The following is a 20,167-nucleotide window of genomic DNA, read 5'->3' as shown; positions in this document are numbered from 1 at the left end:
ATAGGTATTGGTTGTCCACAAGTTCCATCATTCTGAGCACATCCACTTACAGCAAAGACTTTTGTATGACGTGCGAACCAGAGGATGAGTGGCTCAATGGCTGTCTGCCTGCAGGTTTAGTGTATGAAGACCTTGCGGAATTGAGCTTCGTATTCATCATCGATGTTGTTTGAAGGAAATTCAGGCATCTTAGACATCATGGAGGTGTTTGTACGGCGTATCTAGATAGAGCAGCCCTACTTACCAGGTACTGTATGGAGTAAGGCCCTTGAATCGTCGACTCGGGCCTTTCAATGGCCGGAGCTTGGCGGGCGTCATGCCGAAGCTCCCTGACAAGCTGCGACCCAAACGCTTATGTGTCTATGTACGGAGGACGCAGGCTGATACCCCCAGTTTACCTGACTTGGTCCTTGAACCGGACAACTGTGCAGAATATACGGTAACATCTGCCTTGATCACAGCAACAGATTGTTCGTTTTGCCTTTTTGAGCGTCCTGTCTGTCTGATCGTCCATCCCAGCTCCAACTTGCCTCCTCTACTTCTGATATCGCAACAACGCACCTACCGAGTAACAATCGCAGGCGCCATATCATAAGTCCACGACATACCGCCTCACACGATCGAAGCCACCTAATCAACTTGTCCATCGCATTCTTCTTCGCTCAATATGTCGACAAAACGTATCGAAAAATGGGAAATCGATCGCTACTGGGAGATCTTCTCCTCCCTAGTCACAGCCCCAGCGAGCCCGTCCTCACACTTGACTAATGCTGCTGCGGCCGCTGTCCTTCGCAATTCCCATCTTCGTGATGACCAACTTGAGCGCGTCTGGGATCTGGCGGACGTTGATGGCGACGGCGAACTCGACTTCGAGGAATTCTGCGTCGCCATGCGTCTCATCTTCGATCTGGTCAACGGCGAATACCAGGACGTGCCGAAGAGTCTACCAGATTGGCTCGTACCCGAAAGCAAGGCGCACCTCGTTGCCGCAAACAGGGCACTCACAGGCGCACCGAGCGCAAGATTTGAACGGATCGAGGACGATGAGGACGACGCAGGTTTAAAAGATGGATTCGACTGGTACATGACGCCCGGCGACAAGAGCAAGTATGAAGAGATATATAGCGCCAACAAGGATCGACGAGGCGAGATCAGTTTCGAGTCTCTACACAGCTTGTACAGCAGCCTTGACGTGCCGGACACGGATGTGCGGAGTGCGTGGAACTTGGTAAATACAAGCGGAAGGGATACTATCAGCAAGGATGCGTGTCTTGCATTCTTGCATATCCTCAATTACAGGCACGAGGGATACAGGATACCCAGGACGGTGCCGCCGAGTCTGAGGGCGAGTTTCGAAGGAAACAAAATCGACTATCAGATCGACAGTATGCGGAATAGACCGAACAAATATGACGAAGAGACTTCAACGGGGAGGAAAGCCAAGTTTGGAGATGCATATCTCAGTCGAATCGGCGGACGGGGAGGTTCGGCTTACCAACCCAAAGGTACAGATTTCTCGGATGTCGTCGAGGACGAGGATCTGGAGAAGGTCAGATTACTACGGGAACTGAGAGAACTGGAGAGTCAACATGATGCGGCCATTGCAGCATCGGACAGACGACGAAAACAGCGACAGGAGAACGGCTCGAGGCAGCCTGGCAAGACGAATTGGACGCTGGTCAAGCGAGAGGCTCAGCAAATGCTTGAATATAAGCAACGGCAGTACGTGGACCTAAACTCGGACAAAGCAAATCAATCCGGAAACGATCTTAAGAGACTGAGAGACGACTTAGCCCTGGTGGCGGAACAAATAGAAGGGCTAGAGTCGCACCTGAGGAAACGCGAATCCGAGCTGGAAAACATTCGACGCGAGATCGAAAACGAGAAGAGCAGTAGATAGCGAATGGGGTATGGAGAACCATGGCAGTGTCGTAGTTCAATACGAGACTGGCTCATAAAATATCAGTTCAACTTCTGATCGAAGTTTAGCGGATACGTTGTACAACTGTACAGTTCGATAGCAATGCTCAGACAACAATTTCCCCTTCCTCGACTAGCCTTCTACCGTTCAGTGCGTACTTTTCTCAGGCCGTCTGTAGAGTCACCTCTCTTGAAGTTGGCTAGGAGACACGTTAGCACGTTGATTGCCAGCAACAAAGGAATCCAGACTTACCATCAGCTGCTTCCCAAGCTCTTCCTGCGCCAAAACCAGTTCCAAACCATACGGGCCATGCTCTTCGCTTGAAAAGCAAGACTGAGAATATAACACCGAAAGAGAAACCAAGCCCGGACTTGATCACGGTATCTGAAATTGCACGATCCCACTGTTTTATCTTGTTAGCATCGCTCTTGTTATTGACGTCGCGTGCCTGGAACCAGTCGTCGGATTGAGAGCTGATGCAAACGGCCGAGTGCTATCTTTGAAATATCGCTAGGTCCATCTCATTCCGGAGCTCAAGGGGTCCGTACCTTCTCATTCAAAAGTGCCTCGCTGACTGGTTTTGATCGTGGCGTAGGTAGGGGAGGAGAGGAAACATTCTCGTCCGGCATTGTGTAAACTGGTGATTTTACGGGTCAGCTCCGCGATCAGGCTCATTAGGACATCATAGACCTACTTGGGGACCGCTCGGTCTATCCGCACGACTTCTGGGGTGGAAATGGTAGTTGTCGCAAACTGTTGTTGAGCTCAAGAAGCTCTGCCATCACCGGCGGGAATACCTCGTAGAAAAGATTTGGCCAATCGGAATCGACCTTGGCGGATTTTGAATATCAAACCCAAAAAGTTTCGGTCTTTTGTAAAGAGACCAAAGCACTGCCATGTTTCTACCCAGAGGTCGTCCTGGCCTGGATGATGGCATTTAGAATCGAGTTTATACTGTGACCATGTCAAAACCCAATTTTGAGTCCGCAATCGCCGGTCTGGAAAAATCCACAGGGCCCCCAGAGTCAGCCTTAGCAACCGCCGCCAGTACTCTAAGCATTGACCTTGAAGACTCTATTGCGGCTTCTTCAGAAAGACCACTGCTCCGAAACGCTTCAGGAAGTACAGGGTTCAAAGAACAATGGATCCTGCGTTGGCTTCTGAAGAAGTTGGCATCTCCAGCAGCAATATCTAGGTACCAAAGACACCCTTGTTCAGTACTGAATGTTCGTTTAACCTCCTTCTACAGTTTCTCCGCCCGTCCACAATTTTGGTCACTCTTGATCAATTTGACGAATGGGATACCTAGAGATATCTGCTTGGAAATCTTGGTAGACAGAAAGTTCTATCGAACACTAAGCGAACTCATTCTCAGTGCCCTTGCTTCCGACCGAGCGTCAGCAGATCTTCATTACACAAGGTCGGACACTGAGGAAAGCTCTTCTTCTCGTCCGAGCAAGAAGCGTCGTCTCAGCCCTTCCACAAATGCTCTCCACAGCGGCCATAGCGACAAGTTGCTATGGATTCTTCTACAGACGGTATGTGCCTGTGTCGAGCTACTTGAGCCATCACACGCCCAGCATGGGAGCAGGCCTCTACAGGTGTCTTCCTCAATACAAATCAGTGTCGATGATCAAGCAATCCTCCTGGCATCGACTCTTCAGGTGGCACTTACTATCATCAAGACTCGTCCAGGGACATCACAACAAAGATTGCTATCACAGATGATCAAGGCCACATTACCTTTGTGGAATGGCGATTCCACTTCATCTGGAGGCAATCGAGATGCTTTCGATCAAGCATTTTCTTCTCACTGTCTCCCTTCATGCTTGAATCTCCTCGACCTGTTCCGTCATCCTGGATTCGATTACTCAACTTTTGCCACTTCAAAGCAAGCTCTCGAACGACTAGTGGCAATTCACGTTGTTTTTCCAGCTCGCTCGACCTTCATGGCAAAAGACGCTAGAAAGTGGAAGAACGTTCACGATGTGCTTGTATATGAGCAATTCGAGGCAATGCTAAAGAGCTTCACGAGGCGAATCATTGGCGAAGAACAACCTCAGCAGATCAACGAGATCTTAGGACTGGCCTATATCATTCTGGACATAGCTATCCGTTCAATTCCATCGGCTGATTTTCGGAGATGGCAGGCAGAACAGCCTTGGATTGATGCGCTTTTCGTATGCCTGGCTCATGTCACATGGCCGCATATGCCGCGTATTACTTCAACTGGTGTGGTCGCAATTCCTGCGGCCACCAACATCGATCATGAAACATCCCTGGTGGCATTGGAAAACCTCGTGGATGCCGCTTCCACACGAAATTTGCGCTTATCGTTACCAGCCCTGAGCTATATTGTAGCAGCAATTCTGGCATTGGATCAAGAAAGAACGCCTTGGTCCTTGCTCCTGAAAACCATTCAACTTGATGTGAATACCTTGGTTCCAGGAACAGGTCTCTCCAAGTCTGGAGAACTCTTGAAGTCACTTCTAGGCAAGGTCCTCGCAAGCGAGGTTCCGTTGAGCATGTATGAGTCCTTGCGCGATCATCTCATCATCCCGCTCCTGCGAAGCATTGCTCGGTCGAGAAACTTTGATGAATATCTTGTGATATGGCAGCAAGGCCTAGCAGATGCGATGCGAGCACGCTATACGTCAAGGCTACAGCCAGAGTCGGTTCCTGCGGTGCTAGTATGGGATGATGAAGATGTATTTGATGAGTTTAGCAGACTCAGCTTGGTCCATGCACCCAAAAGCATGGGCAATCGTCTCCTCAAAGAACTTGACCAGGCTTTCGATGAGATGACCCATAACATTGGTTCAACAGCAGATACCTTCGCAAAACTCGCCGTTTTCTCTGCTTTACTGCAGAGCTCACAAGACCCATCTGTCGAATTGAACCTGGATAGAGATCGGCTTTTCGTACTGTATGACCACGTTGTGAAAGCTTTATCTCGAAAGTCAGATTATCAGGCTCAACGCTGGCGATTGTGGAAACTTGCCCAGCACTTACTGTCCCTGTCGGCAGACGAAGACCTTGCGAGAATGGGAAAGCAACTACTAGGATCTACAACCCATTTCCTGTCGCTAGGCGAGATCGCAACATATCAACTCAGGGATTCGACCCGCAAAAGAGCCTCTAAATTCCTCGACGCTCTGGAATGTTTCTCGACTACCATTGAGCTGTCTGCGCGGTCTACGGAATATGCTACCCTTTTAGAGGACGAGTTGCTCCACTTCAGATCTCTGATTGAAACTTGTGCTCATTCTCAATCTTTGGAGGGGTTGGAAATATGGTCTGGGCGAGCATTTGATTGCGACAGTTCGAGCAAGTTGATATGTGCCTGTATTGGGAAATTATTGCAAAAGTCGGCCATAATTCCTGAACACCCCGGACCTTTCGGAAAGCTCATTGAGCTTTGCTTCGAAATCTTGACGACAAAAACATCTGATGATCAAGAAGCCATCCAAGCAAATCTGAAAAGACTACTCTACGTCTTACTGGGAATTGAGGAGATACACAAATCACCTAAACTGCACCAATTGATCCTGCAACATGTGGTTGACGAGCCGAGTCAAACCAAAACCAATTTCGAAGTCCATAAGATGCTTCTCAAAGATGTGTCCGAAGGCTTGGTGAGGCGATCTCAGCTGAAGAAAATAGGCCCGCTATTGAGGCAGCGACTACTCAGAAGTCCTGGGCCAGAAGACCCAGAAGTAGTGTCACAAGTCCTTGCTTTGGTCCTCCTGATCGATGATGCAATTACGGAGTCGCTCTTTGATTCGAAGGACTGGCGTGCGTGGATCAGTCTTACCCAACGGATGTGCGAAATCGATATTCCTGAGTCTTCGATGTCCATGTTGGCGGTGGTACAAATGCTCGACCATATCCTCAAGCTGGTTTGGGAGCATGCGCTCTCAACGCCGCAGGCACCGGCATTATCTGATCTTGTGGCCTGGACCACAAAGACCGTCAAGGTGTCACATGACAACGAGCTAGATATTACGAATCTACTCAGCCTACAAGTCTTTACGAGTCAAATTTGCTTGACCAAGAACCTCCCAGATAACGTTCTATCTCACGGCAAGGTACGAAAACTTCGCGAGCGATTCCTTGATATTCTGAAACGCAGTCTTGAGCAACGTCCCAAGAACTGCTTTATCTTGGAAAATCCCATCATGCTTGAGCTTTTGCTCCGTGCGGTTGGTCATGTGCAAGACGCCACAGTCGATGAAAATGCACAACAAACAGTGTCTATGATCCGAGATAGGGCGCTTGCGCGCTCGTCATCGCAAATACAATCACAGACGGCGACCTCGAAGCTCTACGTCGAGTATAAGTCCATGCAGCTCTCGACTGAACAGCATGCCATATCCACGGAGGAAGAAATATTGGCACAAGTTCAGGATCTGGCGTCTTTCGCGTCAGGGCTTAGTAATGGACGGAGCGAACAATTAGGGCTTCTCTGCAGCAAAGCACACATGATCGCAAGTCGAATCACCCCTGCAGGGATAGGAGATGCACTTCAAGTGCTGCGCCGATTCCCAAGCCAACCTGCTATCGACACGCCCAAACTTATTCTCACATCAGCCATAATTCCGCATGCTGACGTTGATCTGATATCACAAAGTCCAAGGCTCGCCAACGAATTGACGTGCATTGCCAGTCTCGATGCCTCCAAATGTCATGATATGGCAGGACTCTTTCTGTCTTTAGAGAACTGTAAAGTCGTTCTCCAAACCTATCCATTGCTAATCAACCAATCTGCATTGGACAAGTTGCTGATTTCAATATGCATGTTTGGGACATCGACCCTTGTTTCTCTGCCTGACACAGTTGACCTTGAACAAGATAGCCAGCCTCATCCGGTCCATATCTTTGACCAATGCTGTGCCATTATTGGAATAATTTTGGGCAGATACAGGCGACGAATATCCGATCGTTATCATCTGCTACTGCCAGCTCTGCAGATGCTTATGCGTTGTCTGTTCTGGCCTGGTCTAGAGACAATCCGGAATCGACGATACCACAACCTTGCCAATAACCTGAACATTTTCCACGAGACTTTACCTCAGTGGCTGCAAGGATCTGCAGAATCTCTCCCACCCTCTTCCGCCGAGAAACTAGCCCGCCTTTTCTCGACAATTTGCAATCCGTCGGTATCTGCCGCACGATCTGCAAAGAAAGGAGGCCACAACGAATTGAACGACGAGACCAAGAGGGCCAAACAGCTCGCAGGCCAGCACATGCAGTACATAGTCGTCGAATACGCTCGATGCACTTTGGATGGACAAATCTTGCCCTCGGTCAAGGATCGATTGAGGCCAGGTATGTACGCTGTCCTCGATTCAATGGACAAAGAGCTCTTGAGAGCCGTAAATGCTGGCATGGACCCCAGTAGTCGTGCGATATTCAAAAATCTCTACGATGACTGGTCTAGGTTTGGCAAGTGGGATAAGACCTAAGTTGGGAAAGAAGAGCGTGGGAGTCAAAAGCCTTGTCACTTTCGATTCTCATCAAAACAGTCGATATCAGCAGGAGTGCCAGCTGGTCAATTCGCGTAGGGCAGGAATGTCCTGTACACCCGGTAAACTATTGCCGAGACACGTCTCGACTTGTCACTCGGTTGGAAGGGTTAAAGCATTTTAGGGACGGGAATTAACCGGCGTTCTAGAATGAATGTTTACAGACAGTCTATGTGAGCACTCATATAGTCTAGTAAGTAATTCCAAACCATACTGAGCATTATTTTCTGTCCCAAGTTTCGTTATGGGTTCACTTGGTGGTGCTAGTAAGCTCGACCACGAGGTCGCTGTCATCGGAGCCGGTTTCTCTGGCATCTATGAGCTACACAAACTCAAGGATGCAGGCTTCAATGCTCGACTCTATGAAGCGGGTTCGGGTGTTGGTGGCATTTGGCATTGGAATTGCTACCCTGGCGCTCGTGTCGATACTCCCGTCCCTACCTACCAATTGACCGACGATGAATCGTGGCTGGACTGGAACTGGAAGCAAAGATTTCCCGATTACGCAGAGCTCCGATCATACTTTGCTCATCTAGTCAAAGTCTGGGGTCTTTCCGATTTGATCACTTTCAATACTCGGGTGCAACAACTACACTGGGACGAACAGAGCCATACCTGGCGTCTTAACCTACGTCAGACCGACGGAAAAACCTCAGAGAGTATTGCTCGCTATGTTATCGTCGCCACTGGATTTGGTTCTAAGCCCTATATACCAGCCTTGAAAGGCCTCGACACCTTCAAGGGCGAGTTCTACCATACCGGGCTTTGGCCACAGCAGGGTGTTGGTTTTGAAGGGAAGCGCGTTGGAATTATTGGTACTGGCGCTAGTGGTGTGCAATTGATCCAGGAGACGGCCAAAACCGCAAAGCATCTCACTGTCTTTCAAAGAACACCCAATACGGCTCTACCTATGATCAACCCAGAATATGACACAGCCGCTAACGACGACTGGAAGAAGGTTTTCCAGGACACTAAGAAGGCTATGCTCAAATCCCATGCAGGCTTCGACTACGAGTTTCTCCCCGAGTCCTCGTTAACATTGGATCCAAGGGTCAAGAATGCGGTCTTTCAAAGGCTGCTCAATGCTGGCGGTCTACACTTCTGGCTAGGCACCTACCGCGACGTTTTATTCGATCAGAGGGCGAATGACGAAGCATATGAATTCTGGCGCCAGAGCGTGCTCCCTCGCATCAAGGATTCTAAGAACAAAGAGATTCTAGCCCCTAAGATTCCCTGTGATCCCTTTGGAACAAAGCGTGTCAGCCTAGAAAGGGGCTACTTTGAGGTGTTCGACCAAAAAAATGTTGACCTGGTTAACCTGCGGGCGAACAATATCGACGAGGTCTTGCCCGAAGGTATCCGTACCGCCGATGGTACATTCATTGAACTGGACATGCTTGTAGCCGCCACAGGCTTCGATAGCGTTACCGGAGCAATCACGGCTATCGATATTCATGGTCTGGACCCTAAGCTTTCCGTCAAGGATAAGTGGGCCAAGGGTACCTACACCTTATTCGGACTGGCAACATCGGGCTTCCCCAACTTGTTCTTCATGTACGGCCCGCAAGCACCCACGGCGTTTGCCACAGGGCCGTTATCGGCCGAGTGCCAGGGCATGTGGATTACGACGTTGCTATCATACCTACGGGAGGAGAATCTCACTAAGATTGATGCAAAGCCCGAAGCTGAGCGGTGGTGGAGAGAACACGTCCTAGACTTGGGCGAACAGGGTCTCTACACAAAAGCTAAGAGCTGGTACTACGGAGATAACATCCCTGGAAAACCTCGTGAGGCTTTGAATTACATGGCTGGACTGCCCAAGTACCGGGCAAAGTTGGAGGATTCTGCGAGCAAAGGCTACGAAGGATTCACATTGTCTGCTTGAAGACAGAGATTTGGACTCAGTGGAAGTGTGGGATGGGGAAAACGTACGCGGGTGCAGCACCGTCACGCTAAGGTCAAGGAGTATTTGGGACCACGCAATCATATGTGAAAGCCAATTGTATGATACTGTACTTTGATATATGTTCACCGCTCTAGGGATATATGTGCTAAGTAAAAACATCATCGAGCGGTTAGCTCGGAGCACTACTGTTAAGCGGGCTCAGATAGATATTGGCTTATAGGTGAGAGAGCAATGTTGTTGCGCTCATTGAGTAGTATATGACAGGTCGTCCACTGCTCTTCTAAGTCCATGTACTTTTTCATCACAGTATCAACCTCACCACGACGCTTCAGGGTAGTTTCAGAAGGTTCAGATCAATTCTACTCTTTTGTAAGCACACTATAAGGGGGAAGGTTGTTCATTAGACTGGAAAAGGTTCCGCCACAACTCATGTTCAACAGCCATAAACAGGCGGAGGTTCATTCCCGGTGTGTGAAATACGAGACAGACTCTGCTACAATCGGGTGATGCCAGTGTAGCCTAGTAGGTGTGTAGAAGAGGAAGTCGAAGTGAAGTTCCGTGATGGTGCAAGCCTCCGTGGCTTCGACGCCACATTCAACGGCAAAGCATGGCCGAGCAGCTGGGGAACGGGTTCTCAGGGCCAGAACAGGTCATCAGAGAATACCAACGCCACAGGCTTCTGAAGAATTAATCTCTAGCAAGTAATGCCCTATAGCTTTGACCCAGCGCCTTCTCTCGAAGCTCGACTTGTCGCTGAGACTAAAATGGTAGAGTTCAGGAGCTCAGAATTCGGTCAGCCGCATGAGACCGGGAAGGGAGTCCTTTTTCTTTTGTTACTACGACCTAAAGTGCTCCATTCGGATTTTGACTGCAACTTTCTTGATTACTCAATGCCCAGCACAAGATGTGCTCCCTGTTTCCGTAGCCCCTTGTGCACTTCCATGACATTCACGAGACCTGGAAATCGGCCTGCAATTGATTCGCAGATCAAACTGCCGACTATTCCACCAGCTCATTCTCTTGTAATTCCACGGACTCCCGTTTCATTTGAGTCTCATCGCGCCCAGTGGCCAGCCCATGCTGTCGATAAGCAACAACAAGATCGGTATCACCAAACAGTTGCGCCACTTCCTCCAGGGGCTTGTGTAAAGTATCCGGGAAGGTGAAGTAGACAACACACATACCTGAAAAGGTAATGATGATGAAAAAGAGGTAATACTTCCACCCAATATGGTCGAAAGCAGTTGGAGCAGCTTGCAACCAGACCATGTTTGTCAATGCATATGTCCCCATACCGAGAGCCATTCCGTGTGCACGCAAGTGAGTTGGGAAGATTTCTCCGGCATACCACCAGGTAACGCCGTCAAGAAACAACGAAAACCCCCAGACAAACAGGTAGTTCCATGCAACGCAAGATCCGAGGCCAGCCTTATTGGTAGACGTTCCGTATGTTGCGACAAAGGAGGCTTCTAGGATCAAGCTGAGGAGGCATATACCGAGGCCGATACTTATGAGCTTTGGACGCGCAATGCGATCGACGATGAGGACGGCACAAAAATTGCCGACAAATGCAGTGGTCAGCCAGCCGGCTTGAAGAAAGAGTTGATCTTGAGGACTGTATCCTAGGGAGCCGTAGATGATGGTGGCGTAGTCTGAAGTGTGAGTTAGCTCAAGCTTCCACGAGTGAAAAGATACCCAGACTCACTGTTGATAACAAGGGCACCAGAACTGACAACAGTGAAAAGCAAACCGATGGTCATTAGAGCTCGCTTTCTATACGATGGTCTCCGGAAGATTTCCAACCAACCCGTTTTCAGCGTCGATTCAAACTGGATCTGCTTGTTCATCTGCTCGAACTCGCGTCTAGCGAGGGTGTCGTTACCATGAACGGTATGTAGATCGGAGATAATCTTCCATGCTTGCTCCGACTTCCCCTGGAGAATCAAGAGTCGAGGACTTTCCGGAACGAAGCAGAGGGATATCAAGCAGAGAACAGACGGTAGACAGCCGAGTGCCAATGGAGCACGCCAGGCATGGGGCGCTTGGTAAAAGAAAAACCCGACTCCAATCCATGAAGCAGTAACATAGCCAAGATTAATCATAATCCCGCTGATATCTAACAAAGGGCCCCGACCTTTCGGTGGGACGACCTCTACGACCCAAAGAGGAGCCGACATCAAGCCCATATAGCCACTGTCATATGAGTCAGCTCGTCCGGCTTGTTGAGCATGGCATCGCACTTACCCGAAACCGGCAGTGAAGCGGAAGACGATAAACATTCCAATGTGGACAGAGCCCGCCAATAAGGCAGTCGACAGGCACAAGATTACTTGTCCGATGGCAATGACACCTTTACGGCCGAACTTGTTCGCCAGTGCAGCGTTCAGCAGACAGCCAAAGAAACCTCCGACGAAGAAGAGAGCGTTTGCGGCTCCCATCAAATCTGGAGCGTTGGGGGCTATATCGAGGCCCATTGCAGTGATAAAGCTCGGTTGGCCGAAGGTCGTAGCGATGATTGAGGCGCTATAGCCGTAGGCTGCGACTGCCCAGCATACACCTGTACATTCTAGGATGGTTTTAAGCTTGAATTGACGGGTAGGTAGGTCTTCGACGGTATCCATTTTCGAGTGGTGGACCAGTGAGATGTGTAGATAGACAACAGGCAAAGAGAAGTTAGATGAAGTTTCCAACAAATTTTGGCCGAAAGCATTCATTACTCTATGACAGTTCTTATACACTTACCCCAGAGTCTATTAGCATTGTTTGGTCAGATCAAAGCTCTCCTACAACGCATTGTATTTTAGAGGGCGGAGATATATGGCCGCCCCACTATTGTGCCGGAAGACTTCGACCGTCGTCTGGCTTCTGAGAATACCACCAGACTATGGCGAGGTTGGTGCATCAACAATATTATTGTTCAGTCCTAACGTTACTGACTCCCAACATCAACGTCAATTGAATGAACACACGAACGATTCCTGCGTAAACGACCTTAAACAGTTCCAGCACAGTGCGCATACACTGAAAGAAATCTAGGAGAAGCCAGGGACGAAATGTCGAACGTTAATTTTCCCAAAGTGGTAAGCATCATGGTCGGTGCTGTTATACACCTTGTGAAATATATTGTGGAAGATTTCACTTGGTTTGGAAAAACCTTCGTAGTAACGTTGGATTGCAGGTGACCATTACTGGGGCAGCTTCGGGAATTGGACGAGCCACCGCGAAGCTCCTTACAGCCAAAGGCTATATTGTCTCGATAGCGGACCGAAACTCGGAAGGGCTCGCTGAAACATTCAAGTCTCTTCAGGACGCAGGACTACCCCATGGCGTCAAGCACCTGGCTACCACCATTGATGTAACCAACAGTCAGCAGGTCAACGCTTGGATCAACAAAACCCTGGAAGAATACGGTCGAATCGATGCGGCGGCAAACATTGCTGGAATACTGTACGACGACAGATTGTTGAAGGATGAAACTGATGAGCGATTCATGAACACGATGAATGTCAACGTCAATGGTGTTTCCTACTGTCTGCGGGCTCAAATCAATGCCATGGAAGACGGCTCGAGCATAGTAGGTTTCATGATCAAAACCAGGCGGAATGCGTTTGGGCGCATCCTTGGAGAGTTTGGCATTGACTGATTTCCCCTCCACCAACAGGTCAACGTTGCTAGCGTCGCAGCACACAGGGGAATGGGCTTAGTTGGGGCTTATTCCGCGAGTAAGCATGCTGTGCTTGGCCTAACCAGAAGTGCGGCACGAGAAGCACCTGGCATTCGCATCAATGCTGTTTCACCCGGTATAGAAGCTTGTTACTTCTCGTTGTGAAGCTTGGCTGACACATTCGATATCAGGAAGAACCACTACACCCATGACTGACAGTGGCGACCCTGTCTGGGGTGACGGGCTAACCAGTCAACAAATCATGGTACGCATGGCAGCGCCGATCGAAATAGCCAAAGTCATTGCATTCTGTCTCTCCGATGATGCCAGTTTCGTGACAGGTGCTACTTATATGGTTGATGGCGGATGGTGTGCCTGAGCATTGTATTCGCCACAAAGTCTAGCATTTGGTTTGATTTGTACTTGCAAATGGCTTCGATATCAAATGGAAGCATTTGGCGGTGGCTAATGACCCAACACTTTCTTTCAGACGGGCTTGGCTTTATCACGAATGATTCATAGAACTGAGAGGATCCACCGAGAAGTTGTGAATAGATAGCAGCCTAACCGAGTATCTGACGGTCCAGTACAGCCACCTCGGCCTCTCTCCATGTCTTCGATGGATCCTTTGGCCACGGCTGCCGGGAGTGCAAATAATGCCACACTGGTGGAATTATGCTTCTTTACTATCACGAAAACTTGTAAAGATACAGGGCTGGGCCAGTCGGCAAGTGACTGGCTGCAAGCCCACCGTGTTTTCCGTACGTCACGGAAGGGCTTGAGACTTGCAGGAAGGAATACTGACTAGATGACCAAAGCATGTAAAACTATCGGGCTCAATGACAACGCTCTCCAGTGTAGCTTTTGAGCGTAGGTTAGTAACTGTTGTCAGCTCAGTCACGTGCTTGTCCACCCACTGCCCCATAGCACCTCCCTTTTTTTCAATTTACATTGCATCCTTCATAGATAATAGAGAATGATATCCATCCATCAAGTCTGTCAGTTCCTCAAGAACAATGTTCATCACCTGTTGATACTGGGTGAGCTAGACTAAAGTGTTCCTAACTTGTACCGAAGCAACTTAAGCACTAGCGATTTCAGGTACATGAATTCCCGATCCTCTTTTGACTGTCCTCTCACAGGTCAATGTCGGTAGAGCATCGCCGCCTCCTTGACCCTAGGTCGGCGATGCTTTCAGAAACAGGGGCGTGCGGCATTCTGAATCACCGCCAGACCTTATAAGTTGCAGGCTATATTGTTCTTAATGCTCGTTCCCATACCGATGAAGTCTAGATATCTCGCTAAATGCGATACTTTGTTACCTTAGAGACTCTGTTATAACACCGAGTGTTCCACGATCATCTAGAGCTGCATTCCACTCTGAGCGGCTTAGTCGAACAGCTGAGAAGTCGAAATCCATGATGAAGTTCGACCCTGACCATAAGGCCTTGCCTATACGTTCAGAATTGCCTGCGATTCCTGGAGCCCCAGCCGGAGCAGCGTGGTTTTGGGGTTCCAACGACGAGGTACGAAATCATTACCCCGTTCGATATTGCTGTCCTGGATGGTTGTCTGACTCCCAATTAGCTTGGTCGTCTCAATCTCCTGACCAAGACGCGCGTAGCAGCAGCAGCGAAGCTGATAAAAACTGGGACGATTATAAATCTCAAGTACATGACCAAACACCCATGGGACATTAGAGGACTGACAAAGTCTACTACAAAGCTGGCGTGCGGATTATCCAGACCCTCCAGCATTTGGCAGACAAGGTTTCAAGCACACGATTCAAACCGTCAACGAGTCTGCTTATGATGACTTGTACAATATGAACACGCAGAGTGGATCACAGGTCAGTATCTTGTTATCAATATCGTTCAGCCTCCATCCCAAATAATTAATAACAATCGATAGTGGGATGGTTTTCGGCATGTAAGACCACTACAACGGTATAGCTAATAGGAGCATATGTGTAATCTTTGAATAAGGTCGGACTGAGATTCAACGACGATATTATTTTCTATAATGGAGTAAGTGGTGTATTATCTTAGATCTTGGACATACTAATGAGGAAGCTTACTAAGGACGAAATCCTGAGTGCGAAATATGGTGGAATGCAGACATGGGCTGAAAATGGTATAGGTAGGACTTTTGATATACGTCTGTTAAGTCATCAAAAATTCTAACCTTTCTAGCTGGCCGCGGTGTTTTAATCGACTATTGGAACTATACCAACAAAAGTTATGATCCAATCACTACTCATCGAATTTCGCTGAAAGAGATTCACGCGTGCGCCAAAGCAGAAGGGGTGAAATTTCAGTATGGTGATCTACTATTTATTCGTTCTGGGTTTGTAGATCACTACAATCAACTGGATGAGAAGGAACGAAAGCGTCTTGGTACCCTCAAAGCGACAGAATATACATTTGTCGGGGTCGAACAAACAGAAGAGATGCTCGACTTTCTACACGACAATTACTTCAGTGCCGTGATAGGCGATGCCCCAGCCTTCGAAGCTTGGCCTCGATCAGGGTTAAATCTTCACGAATATCTTCTTCCACTTTGGGGCCTACCAATTGGTGAAATGTGGGATCTTGAGAGGTTGGCTGAGATGTGTAAAAGCCAAAATCAGTATACTTTCTTTATCTCTAGCGCCCCAGCCAATGTTCCCGGTATGTATATATTGGCTCAAAGAGACGTATACACTAACATTGCATAAGGCGGTGTAGGAAGTCACCCGAACGCTATCGCCATCATTTAAATCATAGTGATGAGTATAAGGAGCAGTGCTGTAGCTATTTAGTCGAGTCTTACAGCTGGTAACATTGTTTGTGCTTGACGAGATCTTCCAATTCCTCGGGCTCTATGCGTAACTTCCGGAAGATCTAGATGCCGGCTGTATTGCAATCTACAACGCCCAAGACTTAATAGGAAATGAAATACAAATCAAATATTGATCTATTACCTACCACATACTTACATTAATTCTAGAAAGAGCCAGGACTTTCCTGAACCAAGCCCTTTGTAGAATTCTGGGCAACGTGTGCTTGAAAATCCTGATAGAACGTCTTTGCTCAACTTTCTCTTAACAGCAGGATGCATAGGGAGGCATTAGGAGTTGGAGAACTTTGGCAGGATGTAAGCCAGAACGCATAGCAAAAGACTTTCACTGCCAGTTCGAGCGAGGACCCGCAGCACTTTTCGTTGTTCGGGCACGGGGATCGCGCTCTTACCAAACACTTAATTGATAGCACGAGCGCCAAAGTCACTCCGGTCACGGGAAAGCATTACCGTAACGCAGTGACTGTTTTCTTGTAATATAATACGTTTGGCAAGTACCCACAAGTAGGGTCATGGACGAATCATACATACACTTCGCACGAATTTAAGCTTTGCTACCAGTTCCACTTCGTATTTAATGATACCATCATACCCGCCTTCCTTAATCCTCATAATTCTATTTTCATTACTACATATTTGAAGATAAAACTATATCGGGCATATGTAGAATGTCAAAGCGATCCGAGGACTAGTTACGGCGAACGACTACCGATGTAGACCAGGAAACACGGGCAACAAAAGCCAGCTACGACAGCAGTAATAGATGTCTGTGGGCAAACGCATTGTGACTCTTGAGAAGAATTTAGGAATAGCCTGCTTTCAAGTAAACATCCAGCCCCTTGATCAGTGCGATCTGGCAAAGTTGCCTCGTCGGTTCTTTCTCAGATAAGCACCATAGATTCTTCTCAACTCAGCTACTGATAATTCCCCCTAGCCATGGGACGACCAATCCGCCTCGGTGCTGTTTCAGGATGGCAGGGAGATCGCAAAGAGGCGATGTTGGTGCAAGCACTCGCAGATCCCCGCGCAGATGTCCTAATCGGCGACTGGCTTGCCGAACTTACTGTTGGTTGGGCTGCTAGGGAGAGGTACATGGACCGCCAGGTAGATCCGAACCAAAACGTTGATGGATACTACGTGAAGACTATACTGGAGGTTTTCGACAAAGCAGTAGACACCATTGTCAAGCGCAAACAGAAACTCATTACCAATGCGGGTGGACTGAGCCCCAAAGGCTGTGCAGAGGCTCTAGAGCAGGTGGCTCAGAAACACGGCCATCAGTTGAAATTGGCATATATCGAGGGCGATGATATTCTTGACCGCTTCGAGGAACTTGACCAGAAGCACACTTTCAACCACTTCGACAATGGCAAGGCACTGAACACGCTACACAAGGGCGACTGGGTTGGAGCTAATGCTTACATTGGAGCGTGGGGCATCGTCGAGGCCCTACGAGGTGGCGCAGACATCGTCGTGACTGGAAGAAGCACTGATGCTTCTGGCCTTGTTGCAGCAGCGGCGTGGTGGCACGATTGGAAAGAAGATCAATACGATCACTTGGCGCAAGCAGTGGTCTGCGGCCATATCATGGAATGCTCCATGTACGCCACTGGTGGAAATTTCTCGGGATACAAGGCGCTTTTTGAGAAGCCTCACGATACCGCATTCCCAATAGCCGAGATTAATGCTGATGGCTCCTTCACGATCACGAAATCATCCGAGATGAACGGTCTGGTCAACAAACAAACCATCACGGCACAAATCTTGTACGAGATCCAAGGGAATATGTATCTGAACCCGGATGTTCAGGTCGACCTTCACGATGTCAAGGTGGAAGATGTGGGTCCCGACCGTGTCGTGGTAACGGGAATCAAGGGGTATGCTCCCCCAGAGACGGCCAAGTGCGCCATCTTTGCCGCAGGTGGGTACCAGGCCGAAGCGTTCGCATTCGCGACTGGCCTCGAGACCACAATCAAGTTGAGGATGTTCGAAAAGCTATGTCGCTACTGGCTGAGCACGCAACCGCAATATCAATTCACGACTCTTGAATTCCAGCATGTAGGAATTCCGGCGGTGGATCCCAAGAACGAGCTTGAGGCCACTTCGACCCTACGCATATTTGCACAAGCCCGCCGCGCGGAAGATTTTCCACCGAACGGTCTGCAGGCTATGGTTGAGGGTCTGAGCTTGGGTACATACCCTGGTTTTCATCGTGCTCTTGATATGAGGAATACCCTTCCCAAACTCTACATCGACTACTGGCCCTCTTTGGTTCCAGAACGTCATCTAAAACTGTCACTTACGTTCCTCCACGGAAGTACAAAGACTCTCCCTCCACGTCCACATACCATCCCGGCTATGAAATCCGCATCCTACGATGCCAAATCACCTTACGAGGACAAGTGGGGTCCAACAGCACGTGAACCACTGGGCAGCATTGTCATGGGCCGCTCAGGCGACAAGGGAGGGAATGCCAATATTGGACTGTATGTCCGACACGCCGACGAGTACGAATGGCTGAGGACGTTCTTAGACGTGAAGAGATTTGAGTACCTGCTGGGTGACGAAATGAAGCTTGTCACTGGATTGGAAAGGGTGGAATTCAAGGGTCTCCTTGCTGTCCATTTCCTCGTTCGTGGAATTCTGGGTGAGGGCGTCTCAAACACATCTCGTCTTGATGCCTTTGCGAAAGCCATGGGCGAATTCGTGCGAGCACGCGTGGTGGACTTGCCAGTACGGTTTTTAAACAGGGGCCGCATATAGGCTTTTGAGCGGTAGAGTTGTGAAGTCCGAAGATTAAAAACTATGTGATACTTTCCACGGCGATCGTTGATTTGATCCTTGTCCAAAGGCCTAACTGTTGTATCAGGCCTGAGGACGGGCCTCGAAGCCTTTGCGATGTAGATTATCGAAGTCGCTAATTCATTGGGGCGTGATTCCCGCCCATCATTCGACCCTCGAGAGCTTGCACGTGTTCGTGATGCACTCTAGCATATTACACTGCCGCATCATCCAACGGACAGGTGACTAGCCTCAGGATTCTGAATTCACTATATCACAGTCGCGGAAAGAGTGTCCCACTAGTTTCCTCTAGATAGCAGCAGGTAACTGCTTGAAGTTTCTTCAATGGTGCCGAAAACTTGAATTCATGTCACAGTTTACACCACAATCTAGCTACGGCGGTTCTGTCGGCCTCGTCACAAGTGGAACAACAGATGGATGCAAGCCACCTTCCAAACCCAAAGCTACGAGGTTGAGACCTTGATCATGACTGTCTTTGTCTCCGTCCACGCTTGCAAAGCCTTCAAGGAGCACTCCCTTCCCTCTCCGCTTTGCTTGCTCCCTCCAAACGGTAGATCAAAAGGCATCGTCGGCGACGTGCAATTCACGCCGACCATCCCGGACTCGAGCTCTTTCGCGAATCGCAAAGCCCTGTTCAAGTCTTTGGTGAATACGGAGGCGTAAAGGCCGTATTCGGTATCATTGGCCAGTTTCAGAACTTCTTCTTCAGATGTAAAGGTGTTGACACTTGCAACTGGGCCGAACACTTCTTCGCGATTGATCGTGGAAGATTGTCCCGGGTTGAAGAAGACGGTCGGTTCAACAAAGTACCCTTTTTCACCGATCCGCTTGCCTCCAGTGACAAGTTTTGCACCCTCCCTATTTGCTCCGTCAATATAACCCATAATCCGTTCGTACTGTAGTGCATCTGCCTGTGGGGCGTGCGTGGTGGTAGGATCGAGTGCATCTCCTGCTTTGCCCATGATTTTCTTGAGTTCAGCCACATACAATTCGACGAATTTGTCGGCAATCGATTCGTGGACGTAGACGCGCGAACTGGCGATGCAGATTTGGCCAGAATTGTAGGCGATGGAAAAGGCCGCCATCACCACGGCCTGTTCGAGGTCCGCGTCTGGAAAAACAATTAGTGGAGACTTGCCCCCAAGTTCCAACGTGACGTCTTTGAGGTTGGACTCGGCCGCGAGCTTTTTGACGATTCGGCCAGTAGCGGTGCTGCCCGTGAATGCCAGCTTCCTGATGCGCATGTGACTGGCTATGGCCGCTCCAGTCACGCGTCCATGGCCTGGAACGATATTGAAAACACCAGGTGGGAAACCGGCGTCAATGATGAGCTTGGCCATGTACAGAGCCGTCAATGGCGACTTTTCCGATGGTTTCAAGATCAAAGTGTTGCCCGTGACCAATGCAGGTCCAGCTTTCAACGCTATAGCGATCAAGGGACCGTTCCAAGGACAAATGGCTCCACAAACGCCATACGGCAGGCGGATTGTCATATTGAGGAACCCTGCTGT

At 49.0% G+C, this 20,167-nt stretch overlaps 7 protein-coding genes across 7 annotated transcripts; 5 read left to right on the top strand and 2 right to left on the bottom strand.

Annotated features, from left to right (window-relative positions):
• Positions 1-376: 376 nt before the first annotated feature.
• Positions 377-2,045, top strand: PV06_07176 (uncharacterized protein). The gene has a single exon (XM_016408373.1). It carries the CDS (start codon positions 668-670, stop codon positions 1,898-1,900), a length of 1,233 nt encoding a protein of 410 aa, XP_016261853.1. The 5' UTR covers positions 377-667; the 3' UTR covers positions 1,901-2,045.
• On the bottom strand, positions 1,856-2,680 carry PV06_07175 (uncharacterized protein). The gene is made up of 4 exons (XM_016408372.1): positions 2,616-2,680; positions 2,470-2,558; positions 2,174-2,324; positions 1,856-2,120 (listed from the first exon to the last, which is right to left on the bottom strand). Exons 2-4 carry the CDS (start codon positions 2,548-2,550, stop codon positions 2,062-2,064), a joined length of 291 nt encoding a protein of 96 aa, XP_016261852.1. The 5' UTR covers positions 2,551-2,558; positions 2,616-2,680; the 3' UTR covers positions 1,856-2,061.
• Positions 2,681-2,883: 203 nt separating this feature from the next.
• On the top strand, positions 2,884-7,589 carry PV06_07174 (uncharacterized protein; the record flags this gene model as incomplete). Its single annotated transcript, XM_016408371.1, has 2 exons — positions 2,884-3,116; positions 3,171-7,589. The coding sequence occupies 2 exons, from the start codon at positions 2,884-2,886 to the stop codon at positions 7,384-7,386; spliced, it is 4,449 nt and encodes a 1,482-aa protein (XP_016261851.1). The 3' UTR covers positions 7,387-7,589.
• Positions 7,590-7,690: 101 nt separating this feature from the next.
• PV06_07173 (uncharacterized protein) lies at positions 7,691-9,331 on the top strand (the record flags this gene model as incomplete). Its single annotated transcript, XM_016408370.1, has 1 exon — positions 7,691-9,331. One exon carries the CDS (start codon positions 7,691-7,693, stop codon positions 9,329-9,331), a length of 1,641 nt encoding a protein of 546 aa, XP_016261850.1.
• Positions 9,332-10,351: 1,020 nt separating this feature from the next.
• PV06_07172 (uncharacterized protein) lies at positions 10,352-11,973 on the bottom strand (the record flags this gene model as incomplete). The annotated part of the gene is made up of 3 exons (XM_016408369.1): positions 10,352-11,004; positions 11,058-11,545; positions 11,597-11,973. 3 exons carry the CDS (start codon positions 11,971-11,973, stop codon positions 10,352-10,354), a joined length of 1,518 nt encoding a protein of 505 aa, XP_016261849.1.
• Positions 11,974-12,405: 432 nt separating this feature from the next.
• On the top strand, positions 12,406-13,395 carry PV06_07171 (uncharacterized protein; the record flags this gene model as incomplete). The annotated part of the gene is made up of 4 exons (XM_016408368.1): positions 12,406-12,432; positions 12,531-12,926; positions 13,014-13,152; positions 13,208-13,395. 4 exons carry the CDS (start codon positions 12,406-12,408, stop codon positions 13,393-13,395), a joined length of 750 nt encoding a protein of 249 aa, XP_016261848.1.
• Positions 13,396-14,437: 1,042 nt separating this feature from the next.
• Positions 14,438-15,774, top strand: PV06_07170 (uncharacterized protein; the record flags this gene model as incomplete). Its single annotated transcript, XM_016408367.1, has 7 exons — positions 14,438-14,542; positions 14,604-14,686; positions 14,742-14,865; positions 14,928-14,945; positions 15,065-15,155; positions 15,209-15,685; positions 15,734-15,774. 7 exons carry the CDS (start codon positions 14,438-14,440, stop codon positions 15,772-15,774), a joined length of 939 nt encoding a protein of 312 aa, XP_016261847.1.
• Positions 15,775-20,167: the final 4,393 nt, after the last annotated feature.

This window comes from Exophiala oligosperma (genome assembly GCF_000835515.1).
Source record: "Exophiala oligosperma strain CBS 72588 unplaced genomic scaffold supercont1.6, whole genome shotgun sequence".
NCBI lineage: Eukaryota > Fungi > Ascomycota > Eurotiomycetes > Chaetothyriales > Herpotrichiellaceae > Exophiala > Exophiala oligosperma.
This window is presented reverse-complemented; position numbering and strand designations above follow the sequence as displayed.